The sequence below is a fragment of the Eptesicus fuscus genome, chromosome 9 (assembly GCF_027574615.1).
Source record: "Eptesicus fuscus isolate TK198812 chromosome 9, DD_ASM_mEF_20220401, whole genome shotgun sequence".
Classification (NCBI taxonomy): domain Eukaryota; kingdom Metazoa; phylum Chordata; class Mammalia; order Chiroptera; family Vespertilionidae; genus Eptesicus; species Eptesicus fuscus.
Genome location: NC_072481.1, coordinates 11434137 through 11455983, shown reverse-complemented (window position 1 = coordinate 11455983; position 21847 = coordinate 11434137). Strand labels below are relative to the sequence as shown.

Below are 21847 nucleotides of genomic sequence, written 5' to 3'. Positions count from 1 at the left end.
TGGAGAAGGGGGGAATTTTAAATCTTTTTACCCATTCAGAAATAACCAGCTTTAGAACAACTCAATTTCAATTCTTGTCTTCAAAAATGCATTTTTATATTTTATATCTTCTATTACCAACCATACAGGCATTTTTAAACTTAATTTTAACTCTTAACTTTTAGAAAATTTAATTTTTTTAGTAACAAGTAAAAGCAAGTGAATATCATTGTTTAGGTAGGCAAATACATTTTATGACTTCTAGAAACATAAGCTCTTTTACTGGCAAACACATTCATACCTTTGAGAGACATACCTAGCAAAGTATAACACATGTATTAACAATTCCAATTCTATTTTCTAGCTTTTTTTTGGGGGGGGGGGGTTTAATAAAAGGCCAAAAGTAGGTGAACTTAAGACTTGTCTAGTGATTAGTATTTATTAGCTGAAATAAGTTAATTTGATCTGCTCAGATGGCTAAGTTTTCTTTTCTTTTTTTTTTCCCTTTCAATAAGGATTACCTTTTAGAAACTTGTATTTTAGAAGATGGTCCAGATAAGATTTGGTGGGCTTTGAATTGTTTCTGGAGTCATACCTCTGGCCCTGTAAAGACTTTATTTATAAAACAAGGACTGTGATTTTTAATATCTCAAGAGTTGGGTTCTCACCCAAATGTTGACAAACAATTGACAAATCCATTCACCGATTTTTGGAATATTTCTTTTTTCATTTGGATATATGTTTCTTTCGACTCTGTAGCGATTATAGAGAGATATAGTTTACAGCCAGTACATAGTTTAGGATTATATCTGAGAGCCATAAAGACTTGGGTATATGGGACCGCTGTCCATTTCCCTGGGACCAGCAAAACTGGTCTAGCTGTAAGTCTTACAAAGGTCTAGGTTGTTCCCTAAGGCCATAAAGACTTGGAGGTATGGGAATTCAGTCCATTTGCCTTGACAACAGCAGAAAAGATCTAGCTGGAGAATCTATATATATAAAAGCCATTCGACTGGTAACTATGACATGCACTGACCACCAGGGGGCAGATGCTGAATGCACAGGCATGGAAACATGGAAAAGACTGATGAATCTCAGAGGGAAGGGAGGAGGCGGGAGGGCAGGAAGAGATTAACCAAAGATCTTATATGCATACTAGAGGCCAGGTGCACAGATTTGTGCATGGGTGGGGTCCTTCAGCCAGGCCTGCAGGGGTCGGGCCAAAACCCACAGTCCAACATCCCCCGAGGGGTCCCAGATTGCAAAAAGGTGCAGGCCAGGCTGAGGGACCCCACCGGGGCATGAATCCATGCACCGGGCCTCTAGTGGTGTTATAATTAAGGCTTTCATCCTCCAGCCAGGCCTCCTGGCGCCCCACTTTGTATTGGGACCATGCTGTATTCTTAAAGACTAATCTTTCGTTTGCCAGTTTGGCTCAGTGGGTAGAATGTGGGCCCTTGGACTGAAGGGTCCCAGTTTCAATTCCGTGCCAGGGCACATACCTTTGTTGCAGGCTCCATCCCCGGCCCTGGTTGGGGTACATTTCTCTCACGCACATGTCTCCCCCTCCCTTCCACTCTCTCTAAAAATCAAGGGGAAAATATCCTCAGGTGAGGATTAAAAAAAGAAGACGACAAAGAAGAGAAGATTAATCTCTTTTTCTTTAGAGTTAGGGGGTCAAACTTTGACCAGTTTTTGAGGATGCAATCTAGGGGAGGTTCTTGAGAGATGGAGGGTTGGTTTTCCATCTGGAAGAGAATAGAGGAGAGTAGGGTCCCTGATTCCCCCCGCCCCCCCCCCCGGCCCCCTTCCTATGGTGGGCTCGAAGGAGAGCATCCCCGGTTCGTGCCCGGGTTTCCAGACTCAGCCAGCCTTGCCCCACTTACCCGCCCCCAGGGTAGGCAAAAAAAACTTACAAGTCTCGTGGGAGAGACCACATCCCTGAACTCACCAATGTGATCTCCTTCCTCTCCGACCCTCTTGCTGCTGGGGTTTGGGTGTACACCCTCTTCTTGAGCAACTGAGCCTGCCAGTGCGGCTCTAATCTTTCCCGTTCCTCAGGGCAGCGCCTGACGTCAGGGATAAAGATCTGACCTTTTTTGTTCGTTTGTTAATCTTTACCTGAGGATATTTTTCCCATTGCTTTTTTTTTTTTAAGAGAGAATGGAAGGGAAGGGAGAGAGAAAAAGAGAGAGAAACATCAATACGAGAGAGACACACCGATTGGTTGCCTCCCGTATACACCCTGACTGGGGCTAGGGATCGAGGTACATGCCCTGGACCAGAATCAAACCTGAGATCCTTCAGTCTTCGAGCTGGTGCTCTAACCACTGAGCAAAACCAGCGAGGCAGGGTCTGACTTCTTGTTGTCTTTCATTCATTTCTGAAACTCACAGCAAAAGTGGGAGACGCATTGGAGGTGACTAACAGTGTGCAGAAAGGTTTGCCTCCTCCCGGCCAGGGCTCTCTTCTGTCCGTTCCCATTTCAGTGTTCTGTAGCCCTTCTCACGGTGGCCCGGCTCTCCGCAATAAAAACCGACTTCTGCTGCGGGAGCTTCCCTGCAGACCCTACTCCGTCATTCTGTTGTTTTGCTCCCAGAAACCAGTAGGTATATTAATTGGAATCGGTCAGAAGACCAATACCATATTCTCGAACAGTTCAAGTAAATTCCTTTGCAAACCCATCAGAGCTCAGGAGGCAGATTCCCTCATTCTTGTTCTCGTTTAAGGAATGTTTACAGTCGGCTTCCCCTCTCACTTAAGACCCACCTTTCCAGTTCTTCTATCCCGGTGCTCTGATTCCTGCCCCCCGCCCCCCACCCCCCGCCTACTTTTCAATAAGATAAGCTTCCCATTCGTCCAGTGTTAGTTTTAGAGCTGGCTTTCCCTGGTTTGTATGCAAAAATTAATTGAGGCCCCCAAGTGTACATTTTGACCATCTTAGGTTGATATCACTTCTAGTTAATTTGTCCCGTTTCTGAACGTACTTGTGAGTAAAGTCTTCCTGTTCACTGTAAGACATATTCATGGGGGGTGGGGCTGGGAGTGTCTAGCCTTGGAGGCACAATTTCCCACGTTGATTTTAGTTTTATTCTGAGGTTGTAGGGTCTGCACGAATTTCCAGGGATTTTGTGTAGTGGGTCGATAAGTATCCTGCTTGTGGGTTGAGCGCCAAGGGGCTTTTATTTCCCGGGTCAGCTCAATCCCTCCTGTGCGCCTCGCTTTCCCTCCCCAGCTGTCGGACACGGCCGCGAGGACTCGGAGCACTAGGTCACCAGACAAGACAAATAATTAATTACAGTGGAGTTGGGGCACTCCCCAGACAAGACAAATAATTAATTACAGTGGAGTTGGGGTTCCCTGTGGGGCTCCTGAACATGGTGAGATAAACCCTCTAACACAGGGGTCCTCAAACTACGGCCCGCGGGCCACATGCGGCCCGCCGAGGACATTTATCCGGCCCGCCGGGTGTTTTTGCCGCTGCTGTCTGTCCTGCTTAGCAGCCGACTTAGCAGTGTGCATAGGAATTTGTTCATAGGTTGTTTTTTTAAAACTGTAGTCTGGCCCTCCAATGGTCTGAGGGACAGTGAACTGGCCCCCTGTTTAAAAAGTTTGAGGACCCCTGCTCTAACACCTCTGCAGAGATTCTTAGTCACCTAGGAATACCCGCGATTCAAGCCCGAGGGAGGATTGCCCCTCAGCTCTGGAGCTGAACGAGTTCAGCTCTCATTTGGGAGGTAACGGATTTCATTCAGACCCTCAGAAAGCCCTTCCAATGGAAGAGCCAAAGTTAAAAACCAGCCACCCATTTCTCCTGTCCTTGCTTATCTTGACCCTTATCAGTAGCCTCGGTGCTTCTCACTCCTTACTCTTTAGCTCCACCTCGAGGATTTCAAAAAAAGCTCAAAGAACGTCAGCCTGCATTTCACTCCAGACACAAAGGAAGGAAGAGACAGGGAAGAAGAGACGCCCTTCCAGCCGAAAGGCAAGGATCCCTCTCCACTGGAACTAGCAGCCTGCCCGGGAAAAGCGCGGGGAAAGCCTCGAGTGGCTTTTCAGTGTTCCTGGGTGCATGGAGGCTGCCTTGCAGTCGGCAGGGTGCCTAGTGCAAACTTCCCTGGTCCATGACCAACTCATCCTGCCACAGAGGTCTCCTAGTGGCAAGCGCTCTGATGGCTTTTAGACGCCCATCCCGTGCCCGCACAGGGAGGTAATGCACGCACCAAGAGAGAGAACCCCATGGCCGGGGGGAAGAGGCAGGGAGGAAAGAGAACACAGTGAGTCATGTCCTTCAAGCCAAGGTGGCGAGGACGACTGGCTTACCAGGGATGAAACAATCCGAGTCACAGTGAGAACCGTCCAGGTCTCGGCACCAAATATGTTGCTGGCAAGACGACAAGGCCTCGCTTCTTGTCTTCTTGAAGGAAAGATTTCAATCAAGAGACAACATGCAGCAAAGCAAGCAAGAATTTACTGGCCGCAGCAAAAACACACTTAGGACAGTGAGACAAGGAAGGGCATAGAAGAAGCAACAGGCGAGCCCAGGCTGGGCTGCTTTGGCTCCCTGGGAGGTCAGAGAAAAGGGGCCTGGGAGACAGGGTCAGGGGGTGAGCCCGGGATGAGCTGCCGCTGCCCGCTGCTCCCCTGTTCGCAAGTCTCGTAGGGTCCCTTAGAGGGAAGAAGGGGAGAGGGAAGGGCGCCAGCGTGCTCCCCTGGTGGAGAGTGCACGCCGGGTCATCTGTGTGGAGGGTATTTATATCCCTCTCTTGCAGGTGGGAATCTTAGGGGAGGTCTCAGGGAGGGTCTCAACAGAATATTCATCAGCTTTCCAGGGGAGCTCTTTCAGGGTCAGTGGTCTCTGCTGATTGGTTGGTGGTTGTAAGTCAATGCAGCCATGAGGTCATTTGTCTGGTGTTGCTGCTTTTCTGGGCCTGGAGCTGAAATACAACTGAAGCCTAGATGTTATCTTTAGGAAGATAAAGGTCAGGGGGTCTAAACTACATGACCAGTGAAATGAAAGGTCAGGCGAGGCGCTCCAAACTGCATGACCAGTGATGTGCTAGGGGAGGAAAGGTTACCCTGGGAACGAGGATCTTGTGTTCCCAGTTTTGCCCCTTGCTGGGCATCCAGGGCTTTCTGCCCTGGTGAGTTTCTGTATCCGGCCCATTGTCCTAGCTCTGCTCATGTCTGTCTAACTGCCTATACCAGTTTCCTCTCTGTTTCTGGGTCAGTCTTCTCTGGGACAGCACATCCCCCATGCTGCCAAAGTCAGAGGTACCGGTCTGCCCCACAGGCACATGGGCCCTCATAATCTGGCCCCACTGACGCCCTCTCCTGCCTCGCCTGATACATCACCCTCCTCCCCAAGGCATTCCGGGAAGAAGCCTCACGCAAGCCCTTTCCGTTTCCCAAACACACAATCTCAAAAAAAAAGAGGGGAAAGTGTGTTGAATGACTAATCGAAATAGCTAATGCTTCCTGAGCACAGATCCCATCTTAAGTTCTGTCCTTTAAAGGACCCCGTGAGATAGGCATTGCTCTCAGTTTGCGATTAGGACACCAAGGCTCAAAGGAAAAGAAGTGGCTCACCCACATCACGCGCCGGCAAGTAGCAAAACTCCGAGTTGAACCTGATCAGTTTGACTCCCAAGGCCACGTATGCTTAGCCCAAAGCCTCTCTGACTTCTAGGGGGAGGGGATGCAACCTGGAAGTGGAAGGAGAGGAGGGCTGGAGAGGAAGGGAGGGAAGGAGGCGGCGGGGGAGGGAGGCCTCCCTATTTGGGCCAGGAATGGCATCTTCCCATCTCTCTGTTTCTTTCTATGTGTCCCAAAGTGTTTGGTATGTGGTGGATGCTCAGAAAAGGTTACGAAATGTTAAATAGATACTGACTATTTCCATTCCCAATGACAAATATTTTCCAGGGGTTTGCGTTAAAAAGAAATTCCAGCAAGGCCTCAGGTCAACATAAACACGAGTCCCAACCCTAACTCTATTTATGACTGCCCAGCTTTGCCCCCCATTTCACAGGTGATCTTCTGGGTAACCTCCATCTTCCCTCCAGATGTGGCCTTGCCTTCTTCAGAACAACACAGCTGCCCTGGCTAGTGTGGCTCAGTTGGTTGAGTGTCGTCGTGTACACCAAAAGGTGGCATGTCCAATTCCTGGTCAAGGCACACACCCAGATTGTGGATTTGATCCCACTTGGGGCACGTGCAAGAGGCAACCTATAGATGTTTCTCTCTCACATCGATGTTTCTCTCTCTCTAATCAATAAAACCACATCGGCGGGTGAGGACTGAAAAAAAGGAACAACAGAGCTTACAAGGTTTGACAGCTCATGAGTAAAGAACCCAGCAGCCCGAGGGCTCTCCTGTAACGGGGTCTGCGCCTTGCCCAGCCCTCCCAGGGGCCTCTCTTTGCTCCCCGGATCCCACCTTCTCCAGTCTCTCCAGCTCCAGCTGGTTGGCCTCCCTCATTTGTGCAGCCCCCATGCCCAGAACTGACCTCTTTGGCCTGGCCTCAGCTCCGACGCCTGCGGCCTGGAGCCCCTGGCCCTGCTGGCTCTCTGCCTCCTGCCCCAACATTGGGGGCCTCAGGCTGCAGATCCCAACAGACTCTTGGGCTCCAGAATCTTAAAGCCAGAAATGGAAGTGAGCCATGAAGACCGGCCTGGAGGCGGTGAGGAGCGACTTCTGCCTGGACCAGCGCGGCATGCCCCTGCTCAGCCCCCAGCGGCCTTCACAAACGCAAGAGTCCAGCCAAGTCCCGGAGCCTGGGGCTGGGGCTCCTGCCATGGGGGCCTGGGCAGTCACTCAGAAAAATCCAGTGGGGCAGATTGGAGTCCCGAATTATCCAGGTCACAGCCTTATCCGCTCCAAGGCCTCTGCTAATCCCGCAGCCTGGAGCAATCGCCCAACCTGGGCCCTGAGCTCAGAAGTTTCTTAAGGATCTAACAAACTGCTCAGGAACTTGACTGAGTAAAATTTATACCTATTCGTTTTTTTGTTGTCTTATTCCATTGGCTAAGACTTACAGTAAAATGTTAAATTCCATGTGGGAAAGCAGGTATTTGTGTCTTATTTTTCACCTTAGTTGATTTACTATTTCAACCTATATTTATTGAGTGCCTGCTACATGCCAGGCACTTTACTAAGCATGCAATAGAGCATGGAGGTTATTGTCATATCAAATTGCATTAAATTCCTTAAATTCTGAAAAATTCACAAAATATAATTATTATACATTGAATGATTTCAGATATGTTCCAAAACTCTGTTTTCTGAAGTTTTAAAAACCCCTCTTCTTTATTAAATTAGTTTTGTTAAATCATTTGCAATGATTAATTCTACATATGAATTTGTTTTATATTTCTCCAAAAATAATACTTGGTAGTGAAATTGCATCAATAATCAGAACTTTGTCTAATCATTAATATCAAAGTCACTTAAAAATACATAACACAGTAACAATTGAGGAAAGAACAATTTATCTTATTCAGTAATTTCTACCCAGACAAAAAATGACCATAGCCCTATCTCCTATGTTAGTGGGGAAATGTGAACAATAGAGCAATTAAATCAAAAGTAAAATAAAATGCCAACATTTTACATATGTACGCAAAACAGAAAACTTCTCTGCTGCACAAAAATGAAATCATTAGTAAAGTCATAGTCGGACCAACCCATGGTTCAGTAGAAGGTTAGCAGGAGGCAGTGGTGTGCTGGCAAATGTTTTATCACTAACTTTTGAGAGAAAATAATAAACAAACCTTGATTTGTAGTTTGTCAGTTTCCCACTGTGTGAGTACTCCCCCTGTGGCTGGTTTGAGGCTACCACCATGACACTGCTGGATGTGGCAGCGGGAGGGGGAGGGGGGTTGTTAAGTTGGACTTGATTAAAGTTAAAAACTTCTGCTGTGTGAAAGACACAAGCCACAGGCTACCAGAAAGTGTATGCAAAAGCACATCTTTGGCAAAGGACTTGCATCCAAAATATACAAAGAACTCCCCTCAAACTCAACAATAAGGAATTGGGCAAAAGATGTGAGCAGACACCTCGCCAAAGAAGATATATAGATGGTAAAACAAACAAACAAAAAAACAGTTGAGAAGATGCTCCACACCATTTGTCATCAGGGACCTGCAAATGAAAACAACCACTATACACTATCTGGGTGGCTAAAATCCAGAACACCGACAACTCCAAATGCTGGCGAAGATATGGAGCAACAGGAATTCTCGTGCCTTGGGAATGCAAAATGGCGCAGCCACCTTGGACGATGTCTGGCAGTTCCTTACAAAACTAAGTAGAGTCTTACCATCCCACCCAGCAATTGGACTCCTAGCTATTTACTCAACGGAGATGAGCCGTTACACACGCACAAAAACCTGCATTTGAACGTTTATTGCAGCTTTATTTATAATCATCCCAAACTGGAAGCAGCCAACCTGTCCTTCAATAGGTGAGTGGATGAACACACGGTGGCACATCCATACAGTGGGATACGATTCAGTGACAAAAGGACATGAGCGGTCGAGCCAGGGAAACACCCTGAGGAACCTTAAAGGCATAGTCCTAAGTGAAAGAATCCAATCTGAAAAGTCTACATCCTACGTGATTCCAATGACAAAGGCAAAACCATGGAGACAGTAAAAAGATCATTGGTTGCCAGCAGTGTGGGGACGGGGGAGGCGTGGAGGGGGGCAGGGGGTGACAGAGGACTAGGTGCAGCCCAGGAGAATCTTAGGGCCGTGAAACTATTCCGTAAGATACATGACATTAATCATTTGTCAAAACCCATAGACGACGTGTCACTCTCAATGTAAACTATGGACTTCAGTTAAAAATATTGTATCAATATTAACTCATTTATTGCAAGAAGTATACCACACTAATGCAAGATGTTTAGAACAGGCGTAACTGTGTGTGTGCTGATTGGGAGGGAAATATACGGGAATTCTGAACAATTCTTCTGTAAATATAAAACTGTCCCAAAAACCCCAAAGCCTATTAATTAAAAAAAAAAACAAAAAAACACATTGTTGCAGTAAGTGCTTTCCCATGATTAGCTACATTCCTGATTACGAAGCAAGCACAGGGAAGGATTTAATCCCTCTCTTTCCTCGGACCCTATTTCCCGTCTGACTGGCTCATGCTCTAGGGCAGTGCTTCTCAAATCTTCCTGAGCCTACAAGTCACCCTGGGATCTTGTTAAGACGCAGATTGTAACCCATACACCTGGTGTGAGTCCCGAGGTTTTTTTCTTACGTATTTCTAACACATCCCCTGCTGATCGCAGTGCTGCCGGTATGTGGTCCAGACTCATGGTGTAGCAAGACCAGAAGTCCCTGTCCCACCTTCTGTGACCTCTTCTCTAAATGAGGGAAGAAGTATCTAATTCCATGACAACGCTCATCAATGCTTTTTGTGTTTATTATTTTAATCCATCTTTTTAAAACGGATGCTTCCGCTGCCCTTTCTTTCCGAATCACGTTCCTTTTCTGTTTCCAAAGGCATTGGACCGGTTTGCTCAACGAAATGCGTCGACTGAGATTGGAAGTTCATGTGTCCGAATGCAAGTCAACAAAGGGTTACTAGCAGCCCGAGCCGCTTTGGCTCAGTGGATAGAGCGTCAGCCTGCAGATCCAAGGCTCCAGGTTTCGATTCCAGTCAAGGGCACAGACCTCGATTTCAGTCTCCTCCCCCGCCCGGGCCCTGGTTAGGAAGCATGTTGGAGGCAACCAATCGATGTGTTTCTCTCACATCGATATTTCTCTCTGTCTTGCCCTCTCTCTTGCACTCTCTCTAAAAAAAATTAGTGGAAAAATATCCTCAGGTAAGAATTAAAAAAAAAAAAAAGGAGGTTAATAACACTCCACGGCATCTAAAAGGGCAACCAAATATTTGTGTTTGCACAAGCCCCTGTGTGGTGGACAGACTGGATACACAAATCCTAAAAGCCACAGACACTCGGCACCTTATAAAACAGCAGTGGGTCGGAATTTTCCCCAAGTGCATTGTATGTCCCTGAGGCTGCGGAGGTCACTGCTGGGGTTGCCCAGACAATGGCTTCTTTGGAGTTATAAGGACGTGCTTCTGGCTTGAAGGAGAGTTTTAAGCCAAGTGGCAAACACAGTGAGAGGGAGGTGGTTGACTGTGCAAACGTCACGTTCCCAGGTAGCCGGGACCTGGTGCAAAGGCTGGGAGGAGGGTGGCGTCCCAGCTCTGCTGTGAATTCTCTGAGCTTCAGCCTCCTGACCTGCAAATTCCATGATTGAGCTCCATCCGCACACGAGGGGCCCTTCCCACTCTGCATCTTCATTTTTATTCTAGGCTCATTCATTCCCAATCAGGGCCCCCGTCCTTCCTTCCCCAGGGCAGGGGTTTCAAGTTTCCAACTGCATCTCCCCTCCCCCGTGCTCAGCCCTCAATGGTCCATTGAGCAGTGAGAGGAGGCGCCAGCCTTCCGCTGCCAGGCTTCATGTCTCAAAGCCAAGGGGGAATTCCAGTTCCGGGCCCAGTGGCCTCGCCTGGGAAGGCTGGGTACCCCAGGACGCTGAGCCCAGCTGGAACACCTTCTTCCCGCACCTCTGACCCGTCTCCACTGACCTCAGGTGGCCTCAGGGACACTAGGCCTCAGAAGGCCTTGGCTCCGACCTGTAGCCAGAGAAGACCGCGCTACAGTTGAGTAGGTTCAGAAAGCCAACGAAGGAAATGACTGAACAGGCAGCCAGCACAAACCAGAGCCCCTATGTGTGTGAGCAAATCAAACTGTTGATTCCAACCAAACACAAACTCGTCAAGAAGCCAGGAACGGGCTTTACCCAAGACTGTCCCTGGACCTTCTCAGCTGCAGGTCCTGAGATTAGAGCACCATTCTGTCCGGTTATGAGCCAGTCACGTCCCAGACACACCGCTCATCTAGCAGTCAGTCAGCTCAGAGCCTCCCAGAGGTGGGGCCTAGAATTCATCTTGTGGCCCTCCTACCGGGTGTCTGGGATGGGCCCCTGTCCCCACATATTTACCTCCTTCACTCATTTATTCACTCGGCACACACGGATGGAGCCCCGCCCTTCTACAGGCCCTGTGCTGTGAGCTGAGGAAAGATGCACTGCTGCCGATCATCTCACCGGGTCAGCTCAGAACCAGTCCCCTCGGAGTTTTCACCTCAGGAGAGGAAGGGGGCCTGGACTTGATGCTCACAGAGCTTTTCCTCTGCAGAGGGATTCTGCGCTCACCTTCTGCGGCCTGGCCCTCTCCAGGTGGTTTGCAATGAAGGGGCAAGTTGCTTACATCTTCCGGGAGCATGGCCTCGGGTGACAGAGAAGTAGGAGGTGCAGGGAGTTCCTGGTCGGATGGGAAGACCATTCCACATTCTCGAGGGGCTCTCCATCTGCAGGGAGAGACCCAGCTCTGTGCTTGCAGAGCCCCTGGACGTCGAAGAGCCACTTGTGTGGTGGACAGATTGTACATACAAAGACCAATGTCCAAAGGCACGCAGCACCTTATAACAAGCAGTGGGCTGGCTTATTCCCAAGGGAAGGGAGGGCGGCGCCTTATCCCTAGGAGAGGTCCTCTGACATAAGTATGTGGAAAGAGGGATTCTTTCGGGCCCCACCCACTTCACACATGTAGGAGAAGCCCGCATTCATCACGCCGAGAGATTTATGACATGAGGCAGCAGGCAGGCCAGGGTGGAGCGAATGTGAGATGACCATTCTGATGCCAATTTTTTCAGCGGAAAACGGAATGAGGTACGCTCTCTGGAAAAGATGAAAAGGTGGTTTTATTTATGTCCCTGGATCAAATCCTAGAGGGAGTCTAGTCTGAGCAACGGCGAAACGCAGCCAACCCAAAGGGACGTATGGAACCACGGAGCTGCACGGCCCATGAAGGGTCATTACGTGGAGCCACTGCTGCAATGAAAGGCTCGCTTATTCAGCTCCCAAAGGGGTCTTGGCCTCTTCCGTAAGGTTATGCCAACACTAGCCTCTGATTGCCTCTGGGCCTTAAAACCATGCCCCAAATGAGGTTCTTTCTGTATCCATCCTAAACCTGCCACTACTCTCTCTCTCTCTCTCTCTTCTCTCTCTCTCTCTCTCTCTCTCTCTCTCTCTCTCTCTCTAATACTGAATTGATTGAAAATAAGGGCTGATCAATAATATTTCATATTCAACAACATGGCTTCACAGTGTCACAGGTTGAGCCAAGAAGGCAAGACGGCCTGTAGCAATCTGACCCCTTCTGACCTCTCACCTGCATTTCATTCTCTGTGCTCCATCCAGCTGGCTCTTCTCACTTCCTCCCGTTCCCAGCCACAGCACTCACAGCCTCCTCTGTCTAGAATGCCCCCATCCACCTTCCCCAAGGGCGCCACTCAGGGGTGGAGGTCTAGCTCATTTAGAATAAAAATGTTTACCGAAGGGCAGTGCATCCTACAGCAACACTGGGGGTCCTGAAAACGCAGGCTGAGAGTCACAGAGTTGGTCTGCCAAGGAGCTGCTGCTTCTACCACAACAGGAAGCTGCTCCTGAAACCGTGAAGGTATCACCACAGCTTCCATCACCAGAACCCCGCCTCCGCCTCAGCACCCGGCCAGCAAACGGATGACTTACATCTCACCCCTGCTCCCATTCATTCACGCAGGAACTCACACCAGAAGACACAGATCATTGGAATAGGTAAATATGTATTAAAGAAATTAAATTGATAATTAATAACTTTCCAAAACAGAAACCACCAGGTCCAGATGGTTTCACTGGTGGTTTCTACCAAATGTTTCAGGAAAAATTATACCAATCTTTACAAACTCTTTCCAAAATAAACTGTAAAAGAGAGATTATGAGAGGAAAACTATAGACTGAGACCGCTCATGAACACAAGGACAAAAGTTCTCAAAAATATTAGCAAATTGCATCTAATAATGTATATAAAGAACTATGCCTTACTACCAAGAGGGATTTATTCCAGACATGCAAGGTTGGTTCAACATTTTAAAATCAATTAATGTCTTCTGTCCCATCAATATGTTAAAGGAAAAAAAATCATATGATCATAACAATAGATGCAGAAAAAGCATTCGACAAAATCCAATACGTACTAATTACAATACGTACTAATTACAATCACTTATTCATGATAAAATCTCTCAGCCAACTAGGACTAGAAGGGCATTTCCTCAGCTTGATAAAGAACATTTACCAAAAAAAATAACAACAAATCTAGACACAGACCTTACATGCTTCACAAAAATTAACTCAAAACGGATCATAGACCCCAATGCAAAATTGGAAGCTATAAAACTCCTGAAAGATAACATAGGAGAAAGTCTAGATGACCTTGGGTTTGGTGATCACTTTGAGTGTGTGGGTGTGTGTTTCCCAACTTTGACTGTTGAGAAGGGCAGAAGCAGTGACATCCCAGTAACAATAAGCATCAAGCATCCTATCTCCCAGATGTTTGTTTCTAAATACCATTCTCAAGAAGGAAGGAAGGAAGGAAGGAAGGAAAGGAGAGGAAGGGAGGGAGGGAAGAAAGAAGGGGGTGGAGAAAAGAAAAGAACCAGGGATCCTAGGAGAAATGTATGATTGGAAAGTTAAAATACAAGATAGCCTGGGACATTTTGTAATGCCAGAAAGTAAGGAAATGCTAAGAAAAAAATGATGACGAGGGCATGCCAAAAGGACATAGCTGTCAACATAAAGGTGCTCTCCGGGGCCAAGATGGGACAATTTGAGCAAGGAAATAAATAATGATGGTATTGACTCTCACTCCATAGATGAAAATAATGAGCGCATACTAATATAAATAATTATTTGAATAAATAAATACAAAGAAAAGCTCTTACCTACAGTAAGAATTTAAATCCTTAATGTTGAAGGCGAGAAATAAAAAACAATAGTAATAATTGTTTCAGTGAGCAGAAGTACAAGGAGAATTTGACAGAAATGGAACATTGGCATGGTTTCAAAGTAACTCCCTCCAAGGTACGTACTAATTACAAAAGGAAAAATAGTAATTTTCCAGTGGGGATACCTGGCAGACACCACCTTACCAAGTGATCAAGGTGAACATCAGTAGTAATGACCTATCAATATCATGGACCATTGATCCATTTCCCTGAGAGAGGCCACTGTCACTTCTGTGATAGTCTTGCCCAAAATGCACACCCTCAATCTGGTCATGAGAAAACATCAGATAAACCCAACTGAGGAGCATTCTAGAAACACCCGAGCAGTGCTCTTCAAAAAGTTTGAAGGTCACAAAAAGCAAAGAAAGACTAAGGAGCGATGTGGCATCCTGGATTGGATCGTGGGCCGGAAAAAAAGACATTCGTAGGAAAGCTGCTGACACTCCAAGAAGGTCTGTAGATGAGTTAATAGTGTCCATTTGCTGGTTCCTATCATGTACCATGGCTACATGTGGGATGATAACATTCGGGGAAGCTGGAACTCCCGGGGAATACAGGAATGTGCCACTGCAACTTTCTTGTAAATGTAAGTGTGTTTCAAAATAAGGTGATGTGTTTTTTCAAAAGAGATAAATTAGTAATTTTTCCTCATACATAAAATAGGAAATAGAAGAAAAAATGTCAGCCATAATCCTGAGATGGAAAAGAACCACTGCCGAAAAGCTGAGTCTTTTAAGTATGAATAATTTTTTAAATTTTTTTCTGAACACTGACGATGCTCAAAGCACTTTTCGTCTGAGAACACCCATCCTATGTAAAATTGAACCCACCTTCACCCACTTGCCGGGAACCAATTCCAGCATGTAATAATTACAAGAGTTCCATCAATAGGTTGATGGGACTTGGGAGGCTCAACAAGAGCTGAGCCACATATGTAGTGTACCTGTTGGAACGGCTAATCGGCACTCCCCACAAACCTGAATAGGATTGCTTGCTGCCAGACAGCTCAGAGCATCTTAAATCTGCATATTATTGCCTCCTGTTGGCCAAACACCTGAACAGCTGTAGGCTATTCCCCAAACTGACAATGCTTCTGTACCCTACCCTTTGAAACCTTACCCTTTGAAGTGTATGTCTCCACCTTGCCTTAGGACAAACTGTGTTAATAAATAGCACGGGGTCCGTAGATAAGGGGTAGTCTTCAGTTCCTTTAGCTGAAGCTCCTCTGACCCTCAATGCCTTTCAAAATTATCTTTCGTCTTTGGACTCCTTCTTAATCATCTACGCATCAGCTCCTTTCTCCAGAATGCTGAACCCTTCATAACACTGGACAAGAACCCCAGCACCCACTCCCTCTTGCCACCCCTTCTCCATCTCTATTGCTTCTGTTCATTGCATTATCCCCACCCAACAGGCTGGCTATATAATTTAATTTTTGTGTCTTTTGTTTATTCTTTGTCCTTCTCCACTAAAAAGGCACACCTTGAATACAGGTGTTTGTTTTGTCCACTGATGCTTAAATGAGTCCTTGGGTGAAGGATGCTGTCAAGAGACCAAATTATGAACTTTGAATTCTTGTGGGGGAAACCCTGAAAAGATGGGACAAGAGCGGCCACATGGGCTGCCAGCAGAGTCCGTGAGTGCTGCGGCCTGGACGCAGTGCCAGGGCCCCCCAGGATCAGGGCTGTCGGGGAGGCAGTTTGCCTGTTGTAGACATGACCATGTTCCAAAACTGCGGTGCTCAACAAAAGACGAAGGTCTACCCTAGCTCCTCCCCTCTGAACCCCGACTTAGGCTAAAGCAAACAGCTATGAGAGCGAAAATCCCAGGCGGACAGAGATCCCTGGAGGGTGATGGGTCTGCTAGGCACAAGTCCCACCAGCTGAGTGACTTAAACGGCGGGATGTGTTCCTTCATCGTTCTTGAGGCCAGAAGTCTGAGATCAAGGTGCAGGCGTGGCCGGTTCCTGCGAGGGCCCTGAGAGAGAATCTGTTCCATTCTCTCCCCTAGCCGCCGGGCTTTCCCGCCACCTTCAGCATTTCTTATAGAAGCATGGCCGATCTCAGCCTCCACCTTCACATGGTGTCCTCGCTGCGTGTGTCTGGGCCCAAATTTTCCCTTTTTGTAAAGACACCAGTACTAGTGGATTCGGCCTAATAGCTTTATCTTAACCAATCACATCTTCAAAAGCCCTGTTTTCAAGTAAGGTTACACTCCGAGATGCTGGAAGTTAGGCCTTCCACATAGGACTTTTTCAGGGGGGCTCGGTTCACCCTCACACAGGTCTAGCATTTGCACTAAATTGCATCTCCAAGGTGAACGCTGCCTCGAAGGCTGTAAGCATAGATGAGTTTCTGCTGCAGTCACCACCAATCTCAGTGACCAGTGACTGAAAACAACACGTCCTTCTCCCTAAGTCCCATGAGGGTCTGTGGATCTCCCCCGGGCGGGTTTTCTCCTGCCCTGACTCAGGGATCCAACCTGCTGCCTCTTCTGGTCCCAGCACGAGGGGCCAGGAAAGGTCCCTCGGCACCACTGCTCAGGTGCTCTAACCGGAGCCAGGCCCCCGGGCCTGCGCACCTGGAGGGGCACCTGGGGAAGCGGGCACAGGTGGAGTGTTTATGAGCTCTGGCCTCTGCCACGCTGGCTGTTTTGGGGCTGGTGTCAGGGAGTGTTTACCGAAGGCCCTGGAAGCTCGATTCTGAGCATGCCTTGGAGGGCGGGGGAGAAGGTATTTGCTTTAGGAATTAAAGCTGGAGTCACTTGTGTCCCTGACGGTTGAAGAAGAAAGAACAATAGATCTGGGAAGCAGTCGTCGGGTTCTGTCTCCAAACAGGTGAGGACTGGGATAAGGTGGAGGCAGCGCTTTAGGGTGAACTCCAGGGCAGGCTCTGGCTTTTTCCAGGAGAGGAGGAAAAGAAGGAGGAGGAGGAGGAGGAGGAGGAGGAGGAGGAGGAGGAGGAGGAGGAGGAGGAGGAGGAGGAGGAGGAGGAGGAGGAGGAGGAGAAGGAGGAGAAGAAAGAGGAGAAAGAAGAGAAGGTGGAGGCCCTGGCCCAAGTCAATAGGAAGGGACCATCTGCTTCACTGCACCCCTTTCCCTGCTGGGGACCCGGGTGGGGTGGGGGGCAGGACAAGTCCTCACACACACACACACACACACACACACACACACACACACACCCGAAGAAGCTCACATGGGTCCCGGCATTTTGTAGAGGTTGAGTATGTACTTGTGTGTGTGTTTTCTGTGTGGATTTCCAGAAAACACACACACACACACACACACACACCCGAAGAAGCTCACATGGGTCCCGGCATTTTGTAGAGGTTGAGTATGTACTTCCGGTGAATGAATGGTTGATGGAATGAATGAGTAACAACAATGCCCCCCTTTTTTAAATGTTCCCATTCCTATACCAAATGCCACATTCAGCCGAAGAAAGGAGCAATCCTCGCCCCGGCGATGGGCCTGCTGCCCTGCAGATGACCTGTAGCCTGCAGCAGGGACGCCCCTGCCCTCCCCTGACCGGGTTCCAGGGAGACGACTGGTGCTCACACCCAGCACCGTTTACGGGAATGGACTCAAGTCAGGAATGAGGCCCCTGGGAAAGTTTACAAAGTAATCTACAAGTTTGGCATCCGCTCGCAGCACATACGGTTTTTCCATCCTCAGCTCTGTCCTGCTTACGAAAGAGGGGAAGAAAGGGGATCGCCCAGGGCTATAGGCATGCCAAACTTGGAATCCACTCACTGGAGGCACTCCCACCCTGTTTGCATCCCCACCAACTCCCATCCTTCCCAAGGGGGCAGCTATTTAAGGGGAGCTGGAGTTCAGAGTAAACAAGACCGGCACTTGGAGCTATCAACGCCGGCGTTCTCTGAGAGGTAACACCCCAAAATCCATGCCCTGTCAGGAGTATGGGTCCTGCTCAGCGGCTGCCTTTAAGAGTGGCTGTGTTGTGTATATGTGTCCATGTGTATTTATGCATGTGTATGTTGCATACATGAACATAAACATGCATGCGCATGATTTGGGGATGTGCGCAAGTGTGTTGTGCGGGTATGTGAGTGATTGTATGAAAGGTCTGCATTAGCGGGTGAGCTGGGGAGTGTGTATATGCATGCATATGTGCGTGACTATATAGGCATTTGCGCATGTGTATGTGTGTAAGGGTTTGGAAAGTCTTGCAAAAAGAAGGTGCTATGCTTTAGTTTTGGAAAAAAACATGAGAGACTGGACTTCATAGATGGAATTCCCAAGCCTTGAGTCCGGTTGGAACAAGTAAGCTATGTCTAATGGGGGATGGGGAGAGGTGCACAACCTATGACCTTGGGAATCTCCGAGTTGGTTGGGATGACCTGGTTGCAATCTCCAGGGACTCTCAGTCTGAGGGGGAGCACGGACATCTCCTGAGGGTACCGTGTGGGGGTCTCCTTGGGTCTGAGGCCTGCATGTGTGTGAAAATAGTCAAACAGAGCTGGGAAGGGTCAGGGGGCCCTGGGTTTACACACTCCTTGTGTGCTCGTGTGTGACGAAGGTAGTCATCCTGGACAGAGGGGCATGTCTGTGTGTTCCCTTGAAGGTTCCTTTCTCCAGGGCTGCTGAGCAGGGGCCAGGGCAGAAGCTGGGACCACCTGGGAGAGGAGTCTAGGCCAATCCATCTGCATTTCTCACGCAGGGAACTGTCCCCATGAAGACCCTTCTGTTGTTGGCCTTGACCATGGCCTTTGGTAAGAGCGAACCCTGACCTCTGGCCACAAGGGGGCAGCCCAAGATGAAAGCAGCCTCAGCCCCAGCTTTCCTTCCCGTTTCCACAGGCAGGGGCCCCTCTCAGTGGGTGGGAGAGAGGCCCTAGTGGGAGGGCAAGGAGCAGAGAGGGACAGAGGAGGAGGACACAGGGCCCCCGGCCCCATCACCAGGCGATGTCCTTCCAGGCCTGCTGCAGACCCACGGGAGTTTGCTGGATTTCCAGAAAATGATTCGGTTGGCCACAGGAAAGGATGCTGTGTCCAGTTATGCCTTCTATGGTTGCTACTGTGGCTTAGGCGGCCGAGGATCCCCCAAAGATGCAACGGATCGGTGAGGCCACCCCAGCCCTCCCCTCCCTCTGCCCACTCGTGGCCCCCGCAGGGCTAGGAGCTGCCAGGGCAGGGTTGGTGCCCATCGTCACAGAACCCCAGAAGGTCCCAGCTGGAAAAGCAGCCATGTTGGAAACTCTGCTCTAGACCATTGCAAGGTCATGGGGTCTCTGCCCAGGGGCAAAGGGCAAGACCACGGGGGACCGGGCTCCCTGGAGCTGTGGGGAAGCAGCCCCAATCACATCTCCTCGCCGCAGGTGCTGCGCTGCACATGACTGTTGCTACAGCCGTCTGGAGAAGCGGGGATGTGGCACCAAGTTTCTGAACTACAGCTTTGCTTACCGAAAGGGCCAAATCGTCTGTGGTAAGTACGTCCTACAACTTCACCCTGTCTCCTTGGTTTCTCTCACTGAGTGTCGGCTCTGCCGGGCACTGTGCTGAGCACCAGAGATAGAAATACAAAGGGACGCCCTGGCCCGTTTGGCTCAGTGGGTAGAGCATGGGCCGTGGGTTCAATTCCAGCAGCACGTACCTCTGTTGCAGTTGAGTGCATGCAGGAGGCAACCAATCCATGTGTCTCTTTCACATTGATGTTTCTCTCTCTGTGTGTCTCTCCCCCTCCCTTCCACTCTCTCTAAAAATCAATGGGAAAATATCCTCAGGTGAGGATTAACAACACAAAAAAAAAAGAAAGAGGAAGAAATACAAAGGGACAGTGTCCCTGCCTCGGGAGCTCCTAGGTGAGTGGGAAGTAAAGAAAAGGAGAGCACTAGATGGGAGACTCCAACAGGAAGTAAGCCAAAGGGCAGGGCCCTGAGCACAGGCTGCCTTCCAGGAGGGCTCCTGACCTCCAAGCTGAGTCTTTAAGGCTGTGCAGGCACCAGGGGAGAGGAGGGTTCAGGGGCCTTCCTACAGCAGGGTCAAAGGGCCCCAGGGAGCTGGAACCCTTCTGTGAGCCTGAAGGAGAGGGAGTGGTGAGAGGTGAGGCTGCAGGAACGGGGAGGGGCCAGGCCAAGCCCAAGGCCATATTGAATTTAGATTTTGTCCTAGAGCAGTAGGGAGCTCTTGAACAAAGGAGTGGCAAGAACAGATTTGTATTTCGGAGGCTTCACCCAGGGTGAGGAACTGGGGGGCGATGGAACTGGGGGGCGGGGCAGCAGTGAGAAGACCATTGCCATTGGACATATGACAATGGTAGTCTTGATGGGAAGGGCGGAGAGTGACATTTCAGGTAGAATCAGCAGAGCTTGGTGATTGACTGGGTAGAGGGATAGGGAGCTGTTGGGTGGGTATATGATCTTGTGGATGGAACAGGAGGTGGTCCAGGTGGGTGAAGGGAGGAGGAGTTCTATTTAGACATGTTTAAGAGGCTTCCAGAACACCCAGGGAGACGCGAAGCAGGCGGCTGGATGTAGGGACGGGCAGCTCCAGGGAGGGGTCTGGACGGGGCACGGGTTCAGGAGTCACAGCAGAGAGCTGAGAGTGGGATACACTCACCCATTTGATGTCTAAAGGCCCAGAAAGAGAGAGAGGAGGGCTTGTCAGAGAGGGAGAGGAGAGCTGAGAGAGAAGGTCAAGGAGTGGACAGCAGCCAATTTAACACGAAGTCTCCGGAATAAGGGCTAACAAGGCTCCTGGGATTTAGAGGCAGGAAGACCACCGAGGACCTCACTGGGGCTGTTGCCATGGAGTGTGAGGGCAAATCCAGATTAGGGGGGCAGGGCAGGACATGAAGCCAAGACATCCCAGAGCACGTTGGCTCTGAAGGGGAGGAGAGAGCTGGGTGGCCAATTAAAAGGTTTGCCCAGTGCCCCCAGACAGCAGACCCGCTGGTGGGATTTTGAGAAAGTATCGCCTCTCCCCCAACACCCTGAGCTCTTTAAGACAGAAATGATGCCTCCTTGTCAGGACCTCTCCATAGGGCCACGTTTTTAGCAGGCTTTGGGTTGTAAGCAATGAGATGCCCAACTACAAGAGGCTTGGATAATGGGGAAGTCTGACTGGTCTGGCAGAGGGCAGTGCCAGGGCGGGGCAGCTTCTCAACCGTATGGTCAGGGACCCAGCCTTGTCCCCACCTTCTGCTCCCTGACCTTGGCCATGTGATGCCAAGGTGCCTGGTGCCACTCCAACATCATGGCCTTACCCTGTAGATGAGGCTTTCCCCCCTGGACATCTCTATCTGGGGGAGGAAATTCATCCTTCCCACAGCCCCCAAGAGACTTCCCCTGGGGCTCATTGGCCAGAATAAGGTCACGTGCTCCCAGAGACCAATCACTGAAAGGAAAAAGGGACGAGCATGACTGGTTTACACCAATCACATCCCATTCCCAGGCCCTAGGGGCTGGGGCTTTGCACCTGGACACATCTGTTGGGAAGAAGAAAGAAACAGTGGCTGTCAGGAAGAGTCTCCCAGTGCTGGGGGCTGGTGTCCCCATCAGACTGGGCGCTCGCTTCCAAGGACAGGAGCTCTGTCTTCCCATCACAAATACCCGGATCCTAGGTGCTTGCCTCGGACTGGGCGCCTCTGGAGGACAGGGGCGGTGTCTTTCCCACAGGCACCATCACATATTACCAAACCCTCAGCCAGTTTTATTTTCTTGCGATTCCAGGGAAGCAGGATTACTGTCGCAGGCAGCTGTGTCAGTGTGATAAAACAGCTGCCTCCTGCTTTGCGAGAAACCGGAAGACCTACAAGAAACAGTACCAGTTCTACCACAACAAGCATTGCCACGGGAAGGGCCACCGGTGCTGAGGGTCCCGCCCCCTGGAAGCCTCGCCGCCCACGCTGTTTCCCTCTCGGCCCCCACCCCTCCCCACCCTGGCTAGTTCCCAGAAATGAAGGACACACCCCTCTCCCCTCCCAGAGACAAGCCAGGAGC

At 49.4% G+C, this 21847-nt stretch overlaps 1 protein-coding gene across 1 annotated transcript; it reads left to right on the top strand.

The window, feature by feature from the left end:
• The first annotated feature begins 17741 nt into the window (after nucleotides 1-17741).
• On the top strand, nucleotides 17742-21847 carry PLA2G2A (phospholipase A2 group IIA). Its single transcript, XM_008148244.3, has 5 exons — nucleotides 17742-17774; nucleotides 18569-18620; nucleotides 18825-18969; nucleotides 19226-19332; nucleotides 21578-21847. Exons 2-5 carry the CDS (start codon nucleotides 18581-18583, stop codon nucleotides 21718-21720), a joined length of 435 nt encoding a protein of 144 aa, XP_008146466.2. The 5' UTR covers nucleotides 17742-17774; nucleotides 18569-18580; the 3' UTR covers nucleotides 21721-21847.

What these genes read in the sequence shown, in the direction of transcription:
- PLA2G2A (XM_008148244.3), top strand. Translation starts at nt 18,581, where the DNA reads ATGAAGACCCTTCTGTTGTTGGCCTTGACCATGGCCTTTG. An exon ending in GGCCTTGACCATGGCCTTTG is followed by an intron (nt 18,621 to 18,824) that starts GTAAGAGCGAAC and finishes ATGTCCTTCCAG; the next exon opens with GCCTGCTGCAGACCCACGGG. An exon ending in AAAGGGCCAAATCGTCTGTG is followed by an intron (nt 19,333 to 21,577) that starts GTAAGTACGTCC and finishes TTGCGATTCCAG; the next exon opens with GGAAGCAGGATTACTGTCGC.